At 42.2% G+C, this 19,945-nt stretch overlaps 1 protein-coding gene across 1 annotated transcript in view; it reads right to left on the bottom strand.

Annotated features, from left to right (window-relative positions):
- lamc3 (laminin, gamma 3) overlaps window positions 1-18,397 on the bottom strand; it is an 89,090-nt gene extending 70,693 nt beyond the window's left edge. The window contains exons 1-2 of the mRNA XM_079289946.1: window positions 17,879-18,397; window positions 10,144-10,448 (exon numbers count right to left, since the gene is read on the bottom strand). Of these exons, the coding sequence (XP_079146072.1) occupies window positions 10,144-10,448; window positions 17,879-18,266 (693 nt within the window). The 5' untranslated portion in view covers window positions 18,267-18,397. The remainder of the gene's footprint in view (window positions 1-10,143; window positions 10,449-17,878) is intronic.
- Window positions 18,398-19,945: the final 1,548 nt, after the last annotated feature.

Here is a 19,945-nt window from a genome sequence, read left to right as displayed (position 1 = left end):
TTCCTTGAACTGGGAAACCTCTGGCTGCAGAACCTCTGGCTGCAGGCACTGACGGAAAAGAGAGCAGTGTCCCTCATTCTCAAGTTAATAACTTTTTAATTGAATTGCTTATGCTCACTGTGGCCTCAATATGTACTTTTTCCCCTTTTACTCATTGGCATTCAACGCCGGAGCTCCAATTTGCCACACAGCTTTCTAGAGAGAGCGAGAGAGAGAAATGTGTGTGTGTGTGTGTGTGTGTGTGGGGGGGGGGGGGGGGGGGGGGGTGTTGGACTGGTGGCAGAAGAGACAGACAAACCGTTTTAATGGATGACTGAACAAATTAAATTTGAATTCAAAAAGCGGCTTTCATCTTCCGCGTTATTATTAAAAAAAAGAGAGCTTTACAAACTTGACAACAGAACCCACTTTGAAGTAAGCCATTACTTTAAAAAAAAACCCATCTAAATGCCGTGTTACAAGGTAACTGTTTATTCCAAATTCAAATCATTTTGCAACGCAAAGACGACACGTTAAATGACTGGTGTACCACAGAGCACTATTTAGATGACATATACGTGAGATAAAAACACCTGTGCATTCAAGTGTCACGTGATGTTTTTGTTTTTCAATGTAATTTAGCTTTGACCTCTCAAAATGACAAGGAGATATATTTAAAAAGCAGCGGATGAAGCGTGTGAAGTCTCTATATTGAAACTATGCGCTCTTCAGACTGAGGCACAAGCGTTAAATCTGCAAAGGGATTAAAATGCTAATAAAACAGGCGAGATGCAATTCCTGTTTTAAGCCTCATGAAATATGCATGCTTCTGTATGAGCCATATGCAGAGGAAATGGCACACTGACATGCCGCAGAGAGGAACAGGGATCATTTTATGCTCCGTATATAAAGACTGTGATTTCAACCCCTGACACAAATGGCCGATCTTTATCTCACTGCAAGAAAAAGATAATTCATGATCTGCCATAGACACATTTGGAAAAACCTATGTTTGTCAGAGAAGTGGCTTTTTTACAGTATAAGGAAACCACACATTCAAGACTTAGTCAAGATACAAATTTTTAAATGCGTCCCTCTTCTGTGGTCTAGTGTCAGTCAGACGGGTGAAATATGGTCGGCTTTGGCCTCTTTTGTACCTCCAGGGTATGATTTTAGTGCATTAGCGGGATAACTGCTGACGTCAAATGCAATATTGCTAAAAACAATGCTGGAAAAAGTGAGTGCTTCGAGCATTTCCTCTGATTACATCAACTTAATGAAAAACACAACACAAACTGCCTGAGCAACACAGTCATACAATCAGAGACTGAGGCGTTTGCTTTGTTTTACAATCACAACACTGACATCTTTCCTTCTTGGGCTTAGCTCTTGGAGGTTTGTGTTCTGAGGAATTCAAGAGTTCAATCCCTGACACCGAACCCCGCGATATTACAGATTGTTCTCCAGCTCTTTCACCTCAATAAGACATGAGGAAATGTCAAGCTCAGCGACGATGGGCTACATTCCAAAGTTGGTATACGCACGATTCCGTGATTAAACCGAGCGAACATTTTACGCACAGATCCAGGATTCAGCAACATTGTCTTACTCTGCACCTTACACTTTTAACTATAATTAGGCACCCGTGAGCATTATCCCATATTAGCCACATAAAAACCAGCCAATATCACCTGTATATGGCAATATAATCACATTCACACAAGGTTTGACTTAATGCAGCGGTATCTGAAGCTGAAAGACCTCTTCAGGTGATTGCATGCCGGTGGGCTATTTAGTAAGATTGCCAGACTGGACTGCGACACAATTAAAGTATTGTGCTGTGTTTTCTCGGAGTTTTGTATTCAACAAGACTGAGCGTGTGGAGCCATGCTAGCAGGCACAGCAGGGGTTTTCAGCTCAATTGAACATTAGCATCCTAATGTACCGACAATGACATGGCTGAATTGAAGCAGGTAATGTTGACAAGGTTCGACCAATGTAAGCCTGTTAGTGAGCTAAGATTGGTTAACTCTCACTTAACACAAAGTAAACCTGAGGCTGATTGTTTCAGGAAGTATTTGTTCATAAAGTATTGGCCAAATTAGAACGTTGACCTGCTGGTGGCGCGAGAGGAAAAGTCACAAACTTCTGCAAAAAGCTGGCAATGACAGAATAGTGGACAGAATGACAGTAACTTTACTGACAGTGGTTGTTTTTTTTAAAAATCTGTGCATCATGTTGCCCTCATGACGGAACTGACAGAATGTTCACACAAGGTTAGCAGTAGAAGCTGCGGAGGGGGCGGGACCAACGAATCCTGGAAGTCCCTGGAGCCAAAAACGCTGCATTCTAGAAAAGCCTGCAGTGTTGTAGTGACACTCACTGCGATCAGCTTGACAGGTCAACGAGCCAACAAAGCAGCTTACAGGCCTTCAAATGGAAACTAGAATCTGTACACGATACAGGTGACCAACACACTGTACAGCCTGTTTGAAATGTATTAATTGTCTTATTAATTGTTTCTTAGATGCACTATTATTCAGGATACTGAGTGGAAACCTTTCACTATTTACACTACAGAAAAAAAGAAGCTTTTTGGATTTGTGTAAGAGGTTGTATTGATTGTTTAAAACCAACAGCTACACCCTTACATGTACTCCTTCTCCATTGCCCTCTCCTCCCTCCTGTTTATGCCCTTCATTTTATATTGAAGAAATAGTGCTGTTGTGGGAATTATATTGAGTGCTGCTCTCACCCTCGACCCTTGTATTGCGTTGCCCATTTTCTTCTTGTTTTTCGAGGATTTGCAGCTCAACTGGCAACCAGTATATGTCGTCATTGAAGAAGAAGAGCCCTGCCACCCTTTTTTTTTTTTGGATGATTCACCGCAAGGAGAAGAATATTCTGAACATTTCACCGACATTGATAGGTTTTTGTATTTGCTCACCACACCCATCTGTCCCATCACCCTCAAAGTAGAATGGGAATCAGAGGTTTAATGAAAGAAATTGTGCAATTGAGCCGCCTTTTATACTAATAGGAATACAGATCACAGTCAATTACGGGTCTTCTCATCTTGTTGTTTTAGAGGAAGGCAGAGAGGGGAAGATGGAGTGAAGGAGACGGGGGTGTTTGGCGGGTCTGCTGAGAGATTTACCACCCAATCTATGTATTCTTGGCTTCTATTGATCCCCCCACAGCTTTACAATCAGTGGGTCGATGTCATCCAAAGCATACTGAAATCCAGCCAACAACACCATTAGTAGGCAGGTCTTAACGTAAGTACTGTAAGGCCTCCTTACCGATCACCAGACACCCGTATGTCTGTCTTTACATGGCCTCACCGTGAAATTAAAAACCTCGAAAGGTTCAATCGGTTCATGTGAAAATACAATACGCTCTGTTGTTATGAAAGAGTATCCAAGCTTTTTTCAAAACTGCGACAGGTAAGGGGAAAAAAAAGTTCCAATTTGTAGACTAGAGACGAAAGGAAAGAGTCGGCTTGTATATTTCTGTACAACAATTACAATCAACACGAGCAACCACAGGCTTAAGTTGTTGAAATGAAGGGAGAAATCCTGCAGAGACAGCAACTTATATAACAATACAAATAAAGATGCAATTATAGCATTTTATCGAAGCAAATGTCATAACAACCCACTCAGCTGCTAATTGATGTTGTTTTTTCATTGCAAAGCTTCCATAACAGCGGCCATGAATTCAATAATAATGTGTACACAGCAAAAGAGAGAGTAATAGTAATGTTTATCTTTACTTCAGTGGAGTAGTGCTCAAATCTGATGCAGTAGACATCGCATTTGTAAAAAAAAAAACATTTTTTCTCTCTATAATTCATTTATGTGTGACAGCAGCCCTCACATCAAGATACACGGACTCTGATCTGGACTTTTGATAGTGATCGTAAGTACTTTGCACACAAAACAATAAATGATTCAATCCTTTACGATAATAGTTAATGTATTCGTATTTTACCTCAGGAGAGATTTGATGTCCCGGGATAGATATTACATGATGTTTAGTGCAAAACTTTAGTGCAAAGCTTTAAGATCCACTGAAAACTCTAATTTGAAGTCTCTGGACTTCAACGGTTCAACAGGTGTCAAAGCACCTTTTTATTTCTGCTGAAATTATCAGTGGAATTCTTTAAAAATATTGCAGGGTCAGTGGCGCCCCCTTAGTGTCAACTACAAAGTCTACAGACGTGCTCACCATCACAATGCCAACACGCTGATGTTTAGCATGTATACTGTTTTTCAGAGCACAAAGAAAATAGAATTATTGAATTATTTGGTGTGGAGAACATCAACAGTTTATTCACACAACAAGGTGTTTCCTGGGATTCTCTCACATTGCACCCGGAGGTGTGATAACATCGTAGAAGGCCCAGTAAACACTGCTACTCACGCAGTGATTTACCCTCACGATGAGTATGTTTAACTGCTTAAAGTGCCCCCAAATGTCCTCCTCTTGTTTTACACTTATCCAGTGTGCAGCATGTACAAGTACACGTTGTATTTTCTTTTTCTTCCATGACTTGTTACATGACTACGGGGTCATTAGATATTAAGGCGAGTTCACCCTGACCACAGTACCATTTCTTGCCATCGTGCTATTGTTGACTCTCGGACTACCTGTTTCTACCAATGCTACATTTGCATATTCCTTACTCCCCTCATCCTTTAATCCCACATCATCCTTTCATGGTAAGAAGATGTATTTCTAGCTCTTTTCAAGCACGGAGCATGTATTTCCCAACTGAAAACATAATGCTGCACTTTACAAAATCTCAGTTCTGTATGTCCTACAAACCTATAGCTCTCCAGTCTGTTATTGTCCCAGCCTTCCAGAGTCCAGAATTATACAACAGATAGAGCGAGAGGCCCAAATAGCACAGCGGTAGAAGACTAGTGTGAAGGGATTAATCAGAAAAGGACAGTTTAATAATCTCTGAACACCGAAACCAGGCTGCTGCCACCTTTTCTTCTTGGCATTTTGTAACTGCTCTTGCAGCAAAAGAAAAAAATGTAGAACTAACAGCGCAGGACGTGAAGCAAAGGAAAACACTCTGAGCAGGAAGGGGATGATGAACATCCTTGTGCTCATGAAACTTCTAGAGGCCTCTTTTTGACAGTGGGACAAGTGGCTTTTGCTCAGCAACATAAATAGATGTACAAATAGTTGTTTTTTACTTCACTCTCATTTTTTTTGGTTGTCCGAACAAGACGGAGAGGAATAGATTCACTGCACTTTCAGATTAGGAGCCAAATCCAGTCCTGCGTACAGGTTACTCCTTCCTGTGACTGTATGTGGCCTTACTTACAGTAGCATGCCACACACATGTGCTCCACCCCTAGCATCGCTAAAGCTAATCCAAACGGAGCATTTCATTTGCATTTGCACTCGTTATAGACGCAAGAGGACCTCACATAGCAGACGTGAGGCAAAAATATCTTTACTCTGCTCCTCAGTGCAGCTTAGCTCATGCTTGAGAGCTGATGTGGCTTTACCACTGATGTCTTTTCATCCTCCATCTTTTCCCAGTTATAAATGGGATGACTGTTGAGGAAAGCTGCTGCTTTCTACTCTGCGGGAGGTTTCAGGGATGTCACCCATTCAAAGTGCCGTGGTTGATGGGAGGGGTGAGAGGAGGGTTATGAGAAGACAGCATCCGGCACATGTGTGTGTAAGGGTGGCTGGCGGTTGGGGTAAAGGTATGTGTGCAGGCAGAGATACCGTATGTAGCCCTAAGGGCTCGTCAGCTGCATCACACCGTTGTGCTTTTGAAATCGTACAGCTTAGTGAGGTTTAAGAGTGCAAATAAAACAAGGATGGCATCACAACAAATCCTCATCAGTTACACATCTGGCATAATGTGTGTTTGTGTATTTGAAGATTACATGTAAGTAGTTTGTTCAAATCTTTTGTGCACAAACTAAATATAATTTGTTAAAGGGAATGATTGGATAAAAAAGAAAAAAATCAAAACGCTAGCGATGGCACACACACAGTCATTACTCTGCTGTGCGTCTAGTCTTCAGTTTGCTTCAGCAGTTTTTCATTGAAGGTTGCATTCAGAGAATTGAACATATTTCATAGTTTCAAAACATCAAGAGTGAGCTGAGAGGAATATTGGAATCCAGGTGTGCTATAGCTAAATCATCTTTAAATTGATTTATAACAGCCATATGCAGTAGACACTGCAAATATACTGACAGGCCGAGCAACAAAAAAACCCTCATTGTAACTTTATTAAGTTTTGGACGATGGTTTCTGTCTTTGGGAGCGGGTTGTGGTCATGCAGGGTTACTCTGCAGATCCTCCGCACATCCTCTGAAAGACAACCTTACTCGTCCAATTTAATGATGTGGAGGAGGACAGCTTCCTCTACAGAGGTGGTAGTCTTGCATTGACAGACCTATTCCCTCACAGCGTTTTGAGAGAAAGGTCACAGAGAAGAATAGGTTGTCATTAGCTAACATGAGGGGGCAATGTCTGTGGACTGATCATCGCGGGCACATAGTTCCTAAAGTAATTGAAGATCATTGTTGATGACGTATGTCCACTACATGGTAGGGTAGATTTTATGTTGTTGTAGAGACAGGGAATAAAAATAGCAGCGTTCAGATAGCACTGTAAGGGACAGCGGAAAGATGCAAAATGCAGAATGAGTACATTGGGGCTGTGGGAGGCCTGTAGTGTGTCCACATCCTGCAAAACAGGTTATGGGGTAGTGGTGGGCCTTTTACTGAGCCTGTTGATGAGGCCGTAGGATCTGAATAAATCGGGTTTCCTCCCACGAGCATGGACGCCTGGTCAATACAATGCCATGCGGGGTCTTAATAATGCGGCATTTACATTGTTTTACTGCAGTAATGCTGTTGCCTCAAACTAAAAACTACATTATTTATACTTCTTACGTCCAACAGCAAATACTTTTTGAGGGACACATAATGACTTTTAAGCGGTCAAAGCACGGGTCGTTCTTGGTTAAATAATGAAAAACTCCACCGTTAAATGAAGGACAAAACAGAATGTTTTTACATTTGTAATATTTAATCGAAACCTTGATCTTTATCTAACTTTCCCCAACAAGCCTTTGTTGCAGAACCCTAATCACATGCAGCACTCAGGATGCAAACCTCTGGTCTCTGGTGCCAAAACATCTCGCCACTAGCCTTTCATTCACATATTTTTACATGCATTTTGAAGTATCGCATTAGAAAAGCTGTATGGAAACGCCAAAATGCAATAAAACTTCCGCAAAACTTCCTGAAGATTAATTATCAACAGCTGTCTCAGATTAAATGTTACTGTAGATTTCTGCATGTGATTGAGAATCGGCTGGATTCTCTGTGAAGCTGGACCAACGTTATTTCATGTCCTCGTATTTCTGGACACACATACACGTTCCATCTTCTTATGATCTCTGCTCTAATGGGCTAACTTAATGCATTTGTTGCATATATTCCAACTGTGTATTTTCATGTCAATTAGCCGATCAATAATACTGTATTTTCACAGAAAAGTCTTTCACTGAAGTAGGGCGGACAGATGCACACATGCATGCTTACAGGCTAGATTATAGGCTAACAAACCCTCCAGTGTCGGTAGCTGCTGAGCTCCAATCCACCTGGGCATGCAATCAATTTGCCTCCTTTTTTGCTGACAAAATTCAGAAAATTAGACAAGCAGTCAGTGCCTCCACATCAACCACAGGATATGTGTTGTCCCGATCTCTGAATAACATCCATTCAAATATCATGACACAATTTCATTCAATCGACCGTAGAAGCCTAGAAGACATTATACTACATCTGAAGTCATCCTCCTGCTGCTTGGATATTCTACCAACACACTTTTTTGAAAAATATTTCAAACTGCATGACCACTGATCGCTTACAAATTGTAAACACATCCCTTCTCTCAGGTGTCTTCCCACAAGCCCTAAAAACTGCAGTTATTAAACCGCTCCTAAAGAAGGCTAGTTTAGACTCCGCAACGATGAAAAATTATAGGCCAATATCAAACCTCCCATTTTTAAGTAAAATAATTGAAAAAGCGGTTTTCCAACAGCTGACCAACTTCTTGGCCGTAAATAACTGCTTTGATGTTTTCCAGTCAGGCTTTCGACAGCACCACAGTACTGAAACTGCTCTTGTTAAGGTTTTCAACGACATCCACTTAAACATAGACAATGGCAGAAGTTCAGTCTTAGTGTTACTGGATCTCAGTGCTGCATTCGACACGGTCGACCATGCCATACTCCTAGAAAGACTAAACATCTGGGTGGGACTCTCTGGCACAGCATTTAACTGGTTTGAGTCCTACTTGAAGGACCGAGAATACTTTGTGTCTGTAGCTGATTACACATCAGAGCTGACTAAAATGACATGTGGTGTTCCCCAAGGTTCAATACTGGGGCCTCTTCTGTTCAACATCTACATGCTTCCACAAATAATTATAATTATGCAGACGACACACAAATCTACATAACTATGTCACCAGGGGACTATAATCCCATACAAGGGCTGGGTAACTGCATTGAACAAACCAGCAACTGGATGTGCCAGCATTTTCTTCAATTAAACAAAGATAAAACAGAAGTAATTATTTTTGGTACCAATGACGAACAATTGAAAATCACCGCTCAGCTTCAATCACTGATGTTAAAACCCACAAACCAAGCCAGAAATCTAGGTGTAGTTGGGAATTCAGACCTCAACCTGAACAGCCATATCAAGACAATTACAAAATCAGCCTACTATCACCTGAAGAATATATCAAGGATTAGAGGACTTATGTCTCAACAGGATTTGGAAAAACTTGTCCACGCATTTATCTTCAGCAGACTGGACTACTGTAACGGTGTGTTTACAGGTCTCTGTAAAAAGTCCGTCAGAAAGCTGCAGCTGATTGAGAACGCTGCAGCTCGAGTCCTCACTAAGACCAGGAGGGTGGATCACATCACTCCAGTTCTGATGTCTTTGCACTGGCTTCCTGTCCAACAAAGAATTTACTTTAAAATCCTACTGTTGGTTTACAAATCGCTGAATGGTTTAGGGCCAAAATACATCTCTGATCTGCTGCTACCTTATGAACCATCCCGACCCCTTAGGTCGTCTGGGACCGGTCTACTTTCTGTTCCCATAGTCAGAACTAAACATGGAGAAGCAGCTTTCAGTTTTTCTGCTCCACATATCTGGAACAAAGTCCCAGAAAGCTGCAGGTCTGCTGAGACCCTCAGCTCATTTAAATCAAGATTGAAGATGTTTCTGTTTGCACCTGCCTTTAATTGAACCACATTCAATTAATATATCAATCAATTTCCTGCATTTCTGCATTTTACTACTGTATTTTATTTCTTACACTGTTCTTAATTGCTGTTCAATCTCCTTTTCTTTTGCCTTATGTTTTGATGCTTTTAATGGTTTTAAAAGGACTGCACAATATATCGCCATTTCCTCCGGGACCGAGTTTGTGCAAGCCGTACACTATAAAACGCAGATCGGCAGAGATCTTTTCCAGATGTGGTTTGTGTGCGAGTAATTGCAGAATTGCGGCAGTGTATGGTTGATTGCGTGCAGCGTAATGTCTCAGGGAGACATCGATTATTGTTTCAATGTATGTTTTAAATCTCCTTTACTTTTGCCTTTATGCTTTTAATGGTTTCATGTGAAGCACTTTGAATTACCTTGTTGTTGAAATGTGCTATACAAATAAACTTGCCTTGCCTTGCCTTGCCTTACAGCCCTGTCAGAGAAAGAGGAGGGGCTGCATTAAGTGCTATATTTACTCATTTTTAGACACACTTTACTGTGCCCACCCCTCCTGGACTCTCCCCCAAGAGGCCACCATTAATTCAGCTCAGCCCTCTCAAACCTTCATCAATGTTAATCAGCTAAATATAACATTAAATTCCCTTCAGTTGCATTGAAAATAGGTTTGAAGTCGTGCTGGTACACATGTTTGTTTTTGTAAAAGTGTACGCCTTAGGTGGTGGTAACGATGTCAGTTGCATGGCACTGTTACAACATGCTATGCATATGTGATGTGTACAAATGTTATTATGATTATTTATGTGGATAACAAAGAATCATAGCCATTACATTTCTAAAAACACACAAAACTAAAATGTGCCCTCACCTTCAACACCACGCTTTGGTCAAAGTTGTACGCACTGGGCCGTCCCTCCAGCGTGGAGAAAGCCACGTTTCCTCCAGTGAGGGGGGAGATATCGCTGAACTCGTCCGTGCACAAAGCAGTCCTCTCATCATCTCCTGGGCGAATGTAAGCCTTGGCATCCTTCCCATAAGTCTTCCTACACGAGGCGCTGTAAAACTGGTAAGGCAGCCAGGGCCCGTCTTCTTCCGTGCGCTTGTAGATGGCGAAGCTCTCCGGCCGACTGGTGTAGAATTTCAATCGTATATAGGTTATCTCAAAAGCCTTCCCTGTGGAAAACAGATATGTTTAGCGTTGAATGGAATTGTTGAAAGAATTACTGCTGGAACTAGATCCATTTTAGTTACACAGTTAGATCAGGGCTGGTTGTATAAGAGACAAATACTTCAGGGTGATAGTTTAGGGCCCGGGAGCAAAGGGTACGGGGGGGGGGGGACATAATTGCATTATAGAAAGAAGAAAAACAATGGGGGACAGGCTTAATTTCCCATGCCTCTATGCAAGGTAAATGAATGTCCTTCCTGCAGGAGTAGAACAATACTCAGGATTATTTTCTCATTATCCAGATTATAATGGGCCCCAGAAGTGAAACATAGGTCAAAGGAAAAGAGACTAAATCTCTCTCTTTTTCTTGTAATAACTGTCGGACAGAATAGTCCAATAGAGTGCAAAATCACAGTGGAAATTGTTGGTCAACTCACTTACAATGTAGCCTGATTGGAGAAAAGCAACAGATGTAATAGAAAAAAAAGTGATTGGTCAAAGATGCAAAACACTAACGAGTGTCATGGGGCGCTGAGTATGGCATAGAATTAAACATCATTGATTGATATACCAAACGTGAGGTTTTAGTTGTACATCAGCCATTTGTTTGTAAGGGGAGAGAAAGACAGAGAGAGAAGGGAGACCTTTTCATAGATTTGTATTCTACCTAAAACAGCAATTTGCCTTCAATCTGTGAAGAAGGAAAATGGGTTTCAGATTCCAATCTCATATGGAAGAAGATCCACTGAAGACGAGGAGATATAGCGTATGGCCGTCTTTCCATTTGAGTTGGTATTGGGGGATTTAGCAGATCTGACTAAGTTGCGATGTAATTGGTGTTGCATTGTAATTGAAGAAAAGCCTGTAAAGTATTCTCTGAAGGTGTAATACGTTGAGGGATCAGTCTCACAGGTAATGGGGGAGGGGGGGGGAGGTTAGGAAAGAATGCCTTCTGGCATCTTTTTCACATTGAGCCTCCTCAGATGGCTTGAATTATTTGGTGATTTTGCTTCATGATGTCTCCTTGTGTGGAAAACCAAAGTGGGAACTTTTGTCCTCATTTGGTTTTGTAGGAAAGATGGCATCTTCTTCCCTAATCTCAGCGCAAACACAGAGTCAGTGCTTGTTTTTGATGGAGTGTGTCATTCCCTCCCATTGTTTACTCACTGTGGACACTTCAAACTGTAATCCTGGAGCCGTATCAGAGAGGCTTGCAGAGTTATATGTCCTGAATATGAGCACACATTCAGATTCAGCAGCTTTACTTTTGACTGGGCAGACACAAACTGAAGTCTTATTGACACCAGAATGATAAGTAACATGTAGGAACTCTCTCAACGGGCGTCTTCATTGCACTCTTGGGGATTGTTTCTACATCATTAGATACTAAGTCTCTGCTGCTCTGCACATTCATAGAGGGATACCATCCGCTGGCACTGCCATAATGACATCTGTTGCTTTTCTCTGCCAAGTCAGATCGAAGCAGCTCTGCCTCTTGTCTCTGCAGCTCTCTCTAATGGTATCAGGAGCCCCAAGATCATTTAGCTTTCATTTACTCCCTGCATGAGGTGAGCTCAGCCCTGCTGGGACCGAGGCAAAAACATAAAAGAGGCAGAAGATGAAACATTTGTTGGATATCCCGTGACGAAATGCAGAGTAATTGCAAATGATATTTGTATGTTGTTATGCATAATGTGTAATGATTCGTGATTCATTGTCTTTCAGGAGTGCACACTTTGTGTTCATCAGAGTTTATGTGGGCACAACAGAGGTGGATTTTCAGATATCAAATCGCAAACCAAGCAAAACATATATACTATAGATAACATACGCCCTAGGATTGAATTCACACGTTTATTTTGGCAGTTTGGACAGCTCAGTTTGAAGCAGAAGCCTGTCTTTGTTTGCCAAGCGATAGGTCTTTGAGGGTTAGTTTGGAAACCCAGAAGAACAGCATGGTGTAACGTTTCAGGGCTGATCCAGAATCTTGTGGCAACACAAATCCGACTGAAGCTGTTCGTGTTGCACACAAGCGCACCAATAAAACCACTGTTTGGACACCGACTTTAAGAGTAAAAGCTGGGAGCTGCGGAAGCACAGCGTCCGACCCTCCTCTGCGTCATTAGTGTCAACTTAACACAGCTGCTCTCGTCTGCCCAGACCGAGACAGGCTGAGACTAAACTCACCACGACTACCACAGACTCAATATTTACAATCTGTTTACTCCAAGCTGAGATTTCTTTGGGATCAGCAAACACACGGATGAGTGGGTTCATCTTCCAATCATGCTGCGTCTCAAAAGATTGCGTATTGAGTAGAATACAACTCTTTACAAAGAGTTGTGACTCATACAGCACGCCGATATTCTGGCCGTGAGAGCGTCATGCCAACTGTGGCAGACTTTTATCATTGTTTTACATCCGAGACAGGATGTTGCTCGTCTTTGATGGCACTGAATGAGAACCAGCTGCAGGGTCTGTGTGTATCTCAACAAGTCTTTGTGGGAAAAACCTGACCCCAATTCCTTACCAGCACACCCCGCCCAGCATTTTCTCCTTTCTACCCCCTTCTTCCTCATCATGTTTTGTTTACTCCCCTTGAAGCAGCCCGACTCCCCCCCTCTTCTTTCTAGTCTTTTCGCAGGACCAGTCTGACCTGGCTGCAATGTGTGTCCCTGCGTCCTACTGCTGTGTTTATCATCCCAGCATTTGCCTGTATTCCCTTCAGAGAGAGCTTGTTTTGTTTGGAGAGGCAAAAGAAAACAGCAACGGTTGAAGACACCCCCCACCACCAACCCAGATGGATCACAGAGCTTTCACATGAACCAAAGAGATGCCATATGTCCACAATTCCGGGATTTTCACTTACATGAAATTGCGTGTTAAGAAAACATAATCATTCTTTAAAGAATTCTAGATTCATTCAAATGCATCCGGTCCAGTAAAACACATGTTTGGGAGAGGGGAGCAAAGGTGAATTTAGTCTGAGGGAGACAGACATGTGTGTGTTGAGATTGTCTGAAGAATAACAAACCCTCCAGACAGCGCACAACATACCGCTGTAGCAGCAAACACTGGCGGATTTCTCTAAAAGAACGACAGATTCCAAACAACAAAGCCTCAAAACACAGCCAGACATCTGCTTGCTATTGGAAATCAATATTCTCCAGTTGATGGAAGCCATGCTCGCTATCAGAGCACGTGATGTGACAGTTCAGCAATGGTCAAAGCTCTGACATTTTCAACTTCTGTCATCATTTTGTCCCCGTCTCTTGTTCCTTTGAAGAAGGGCTTTTTGATGGGCAGCGACCACTTCACCGGTACAGAGGAGGAAGAGGAGGGAGGAAATCTTGACTGTCCAGAAAATGTCTATGACTCTGAAGTTTCCTTAATCCCTCCTGAGCTTCTTTTTTTGTAAGCATTTCTTAAACACGTTCTTTTCGTTTCATTTTCATTTCCGGCCACAGCAGGCAGCTGTTTTTAGCTAACCTTCCATGCCACTGTATGCATTCAGCATTCAACGTTAGCATTCAACGTTAGCGGCTAAAGAGCCAGATATTTCCCAGGACATTGTGGAGATAAACAACAATGAAGGAAAACTAAAAGAGAGTTAATATCGCACTTCCGCCAGGTTAGTCGCCAAAAACACAACTCTGCAATGTTGCTCCGCAAATAACAGTTACTGGAAGTGTAAATTGGCAACTGTTAGCTAACAAGCTCGCCTATTCAAGGTTATTACTAATGTCTGTCTTTACAGCTTATTGTCGCTGCCCCCAAGTGGCCATAAATAGTTATAACAGGTTTACGGTGATATTCAAATAGCCCTACCTTTTTACATTGCATTTAATTCAACGAAATGCTGCTAACAATTAGACAAGCAGTCACTCAACCTAATCTAGTTACCTTTCCGATCCAAAATGTGAGGGGTCCATGGATATCCATCCATCCGTCCACTAATTCCCATAAAGTCATCCTGTACAAAGCAGGGAGGGGTGGAGTCTATCCCATCTCACATTGGGCCAAATAAGGGTACAACCCGGACAGGTCATTAGTCTACCTCAAGGTAACAGATTCTCACTTACATTCATTACCATGCGCTGATCTGAGTTGTCAATCTGAGATTTGTCAGAAGTCCCTGTGTATTGTTTTCCTGTTTTTTCACCCTGCATGCATACTAAGGTCTAAGCAGTTATCAACCAACATTAGTCTGATGACACAATTAATTGGTTATGACTTTGAGAACATTTTTTAAATGAACTATGTTCAGGCTGATTGATTTCCCTCTTCTATTTAACAAGTGCCCACTCTCACGACTAACGAATCGTTTGACATTTTGGGAAAAAAAATGAATTAACTTTCTTGCCCAGAGTTAGGTAGGAAGGTTGATAACCTGTCAACATTTGTGTGTTGCTGCCATATGGTGGTGGTCCAGAAGACAACATATTAAAGAAACTAAATATAACTACATCATTTTATTAGTGGGCTTTACAGGTGCTATTATTTTTGCCTTTGGTCAATGCCAGGCTACCTGTTCACTCTTGTTTCCATTCTTTCTGCTAAGCTAAACCAACTCCTGGCTCCATGTTTATGTTCAATGGACAACTGCAAGAGTGGTAGCGATCTTCTCATCTAACAAGAAAACCAATAAGCATATTTCCCAAAATGTAGGACTATTTCTTTAAGATTAGATGGAGGAGTAATTGTGAAAAGGTTTATTCTTGTTGTGGGACTGCCGGCTTGTTTGGAGCCGGCCTGTTGCAAGTTACAGGAAAGCCACTTCTGAGTTCTCTTAATTTGGTAATATACTCTATTGTATCGTGTTTCACATTTACAGAGCCAGAGGACATAACTTTAGCACCACAAGAAATGCTGACTTCAACCTCTAACTGAGAATAAATGAAATATATCAGATGTACTCTTTACCGGAAAAAAGAATAGTTAGTATTCATTTAGTTTGATAAACAAAGGGGCCCCAGAGCAATATTCTTCAGAGGGGCCCACATTCCTGAGACATTCCTTCACACACACACACGCACGCACACGCACACACACACACACACACACACACACACACACACACACACACACACACACACACACACACAGAGCTCAGCAAATAAATGAAAGTAGGAAAGGTAATTTCATGATGCTTTGTAACATTAATCGCCACAATTTAATTCAGTTAAAGTGACAAATGCAGTCTGTTACTTATTCCAGCAGCTTTGCACAGCATGGCAATGGGATAATGGTGCTCATGGCTCAAGCTGGTCTCATACAATTTTGTAAAATGAGAAATGTCTTCAAATGCAAATATATACACGGTGTACAAAAAAGTAAGTCAAAGGCAAAGAGTGCGTGAAGGAGTTAATCGTAGACTCTGTATTTGTAACACAGGAATAATGCAGCATGGTATTTGTTTTGAACTGCGAAGACCCAGGTTCAGTTAAAATGAAGTGAAGTCTAATTATTTAAACTGATGGTTCTCCCATTACATACGATGGTTAAATCCTAACCCCGAACATTTTTCTTGACTGATCTTCCTGTAATCAAGAAAGCCTCAACCTTATCTGAAACAAAGGAGAGTTGGCTCAGATAAAATTCCCTGGACATGCGTATGAGCAACTGTTAGTCAAGCTTTTCAAATGCTGAACAAAAGAAAAGAGTTTGAATTAAACTACATGCCACAGAATTCACTCCCTGCTGGAGAGAAATTATGTTTACATAATTTGTGCCAACAACAAATGATTTTGTCTTTCCGAGTTTGGCTAATTTTACAAAATATCATAATGCAAATATGATCAACATCTTTTCCCGAAATGCCCAAAGGTCTCCGTTTAAGAATGCACTCATGCTTACTGTATCATAAGTTGTATCAATTAAAACCATTGCAAATGGAAAAGGCAGAAACTGAGACTTTCTCAATTGGTACAATAGTTGCACATTTTCCCAAAGAGCTCTTGGCTATTTAATATGTTGCTGGTCTAAATCAATCCAGCCAAGACAATTAGTTTGTTGTTTAGATATTTAGCTGTAATTCTTTGCTTAACTGAGTTTTGACAGTGACTGTGTGTTAACCACAGGCGTTTGACAACATTTCAAAAACTCCAAAAGCTGAACTTTGTTTAAAATGCATAGCTGAGGGGTTGTCTCCAAAAGTTCAGAGACAACCTTCCCCAGAGTAAAGGGACAATTTGCATAATTTCAAGTGACAGTAGACCTGCTGGCCAAATCCCTGGCTATGCAAAAGCGTCTCTGGCTAGGGGGGTTTATGAAATGTACCTGCCTAGAAAGTAAGCGTATCGTTAGAATTCTAAATACATTTCATGTAAATGCCTGGCTAACTTCAGTTGGTTCCTTATCATAGTCTTATTCCTGCCGAAGTCGGGGCTTTTTTTTTAAGATCATCAGCTGCTAAGTGGCTCAGTGTTGATTTTCAGCCCGTTGCACTGTATATTTGTTGCGGTGAAACCTGAAAATTGCTGAGATGAAAACATTGAATGGAGCCTGCAGCAGAAGATGTTGAATTTGTAATGTGATCTAATGTGAAATGTGGATTGCAATCCAAAATATTGACAAAAAGGTTGATTTTCTGCCATGGCCTGGTCCAAATCGTGTTACATCTTTCTGTGAAGGCTGCGTGTGGTGGCTGTGTTCTAGCTGAGTTCTGGCCCAATTTTAAAAAATCCTTGTCAGCTTGTGGCAGCCAGATTCGGATGGGTTCATCACCAATACCCATGGTGGTACGTGGGCTAAAATGTAAACTAGGGCCAGCACTGAACCATCAGTCATTTGCTAATCTAGGCATGCCAGATGCAAGTGCGTGTCTTTCTCATCCACTTTAAATCCAACCAAATTCTCAGACATGCCCTTGTGGCTATATGTGCTCGCAAACACTCCAAGTCTAAGCCATGTCTGGGCCAAAGTGTGTGTTTATGAAGACAGCTCAGAGCAGCGACTGAATAATACAAAGAATGTGTTTGTTAAAAACAGCTGTTTTGTATTAAAGATTTCCACATCAATGTACTTGCAGTACTCAAAGCAATGTACCGAGATACTTGCTGCAAAGAAAAGAAAAGTGAAAAAAGTGCTGAAACCTCAACTTGGCTATATACTTCTAACATGCATCGATGTGAAATCCCATACACCACTAAAAAAAACACCTGCATTCTGTAGAGCGCTAAATATATTACTGATAATCATATTTCGTTCCAGGACACAGCAAATGCAGTGCACATGAAGAGCTTTCAAGTACTTTAAAATGAAATAGGACATTATATACAACATTATCGTAACAGAGACCATAATTGAACCCTGAGGACACACATGCTTGGCCTAGATCACTCAGCCTGGCCACAAACACTGCAAGTGGAGGGAAGTCAAACCGAAGAGTTCTGGAGGGTGAGGCTGAATTATGGATGTGCTGATGTGCTCTTACCCAGATGGAGGGTCAGATTGACAGAACTGGGGTGCTGGATGCCATAGTACATGGACTGGCTCTGCCACCATGTGGGCTCCTCATTCCTGTGGAAGTCTGTCAGGAGGCTGGCATTGTGGTTCCGGTCTGGATCTGACGCGTCACAGTGGTGGCATGAGCGTGTGGAGCCGGTCTGCATGCAGTAGTCCTCAGGTGGGGAGCCGCACACATTGGATGTCACCACAGTGTGATTGAAGGCAACGTTCTCGAACTTGGGCATGCAACGGCTCTGGCCTCCCTCCTCATCGAAGCAGGAGTCCATTGCGGCCCAAACAAGGAGGCGGCAGTGCAGATGAAGAGCGAGAAGCAGGGCCAGGAGAAGAGACCTCACGGCAAAGGATGTTTCCATGTCTAAAAGCACTTTGAATTACACTCACACTTCACACACAAACTTTCACATTCATACACTCTGATGCAAAGACAAACGCATGCAGACCCTGACTTGAGAGAAGAAATCCAACAAGAAATAAGTCCAGACTGTTGTTTGTCTGCTCTCTCTGCCCTAACTCCGGTGAGTCTCCAACATGTGTTCTCCCTTTGTGGAGTGGAATGAAGTTTGTGCAGGAACTCCTCATCAGGGGCAGCATGAGACGGACAGAGGAGCGACAGGGGTGGGGGCCGGAGGGTAGAACAGTCCATGAAAACTTCTCCACCTGCTGGTCAACACAAGCTCCGCACCACTATTATCTTCAGATGTAAAGCAGACTGCACTAATGTCGTTTGACAGGAAAAAAACATTCTATAAGACCTTGTTGTTACACCTCTTGGCATTGAGGTAGTGAGTACCAAAGCACCTGCATTCAGCACTTACAGGAACGCAAAATATCATCGATACGGTGATAAATGTGCTTGGCAGTTGGCCTCGCAGCAGGACGTTCGGCTAAATGCTGACTGCAGTGATTCACAGTGGAAGACTGGAGGTGCTAAAAGTGTCTGGAATATTTCAGCCGGCACGGGTCATCTCCATAAAGAGATGTCGCTCAGGGGAGTTCTGTGACCTAAAGGGACAATCTATTTGCAAAAATAGACGAGCGAAGCAGCTGCACTGCTTTTTCAGCAATATCCAGTCAAGGCCCAGCCACCGTGAAAGTGAGAACTGGTTTGCATGTCCCTGTAATTCATACGGACTGCTCGGGGTCCTATGCAACCCATCCGCCAGTGTTTGATTAGACTTACCCATGAATTAAAAGGTGGCGGAACTATGACAAGTAAATGTAAGTCATCACCAATAAACAGATCACCTATTGGCAGGGATGCTAGCGTGTTCTATATTTCAACAGTTTACAATGGAAAGTAGAGGCATTGGAGTCCACGGTCACCACTCCTGTGCACATCTACTCGTTAATGATTCTTTATCTGCTGGTTCAATTGTGGTAATATCCCCATTGTTCCATCGCTGGGAATGTTTTGCTCTCAAGTTATGTGTTCAACATGGCGAGGACTGCGCTAGCGACAGGCAGCCATCAGAGCTAACAGCAAGAACAGTGCAAACAGCAGCAAGAGTGTTTACAGAGCCGACAGTGTTGACCTGGGGGGCCGCCGTGGGTCAGGACGGCGTTATCAGTGGTAACCGCAGTATGAGAGAGCCGTGCAGACTACATCGTCAAAGTGGTATAACAAGTCCATCATAATAATCTGCGCATTCTAATCCTCTTTTCGTTAATGATTTTACTGTCATCGAATCCCTTTAGAAATGTGGCCCAATCACCCAGAAAACCCGGGAACATTTACTGTGATAGCACACATCGGCACGACGAGTACATTCTGAATGATGATTGGATCATTGTCGTCATGGGAGTGTTTGAGATGAGAGAGAAAAGGAAGAACAACAAAAGAAAGTTGTATCGAGACAGATAGGTCGAGACAGAGAGGGACAGGTAGTGTGGACAGACACATTTAGATGCTGTACATTTATGCCCCCGGTGGGATTTACAGCAAAGTCTTTCCCATATCTCCTTGTGATTGCCTTGATTTATTGGGCCTCTATCAGTACTCAGGCGGGGACATTGTAAAAGGGACCACATCAAT

This window comes from Melanostigma gelatinosum (assembly GCF_949748355.1).
Source record: "Melanostigma gelatinosum genome assembly, chromosome: 18".
Lineage (NCBI taxonomy): Eukaryota > Metazoa > Chordata > Actinopteri > Perciformes > Zoarcidae > Melanostigma > Melanostigma gelatinosum.
This window is presented reverse-complemented; position numbering and strand designations above follow the sequence as displayed.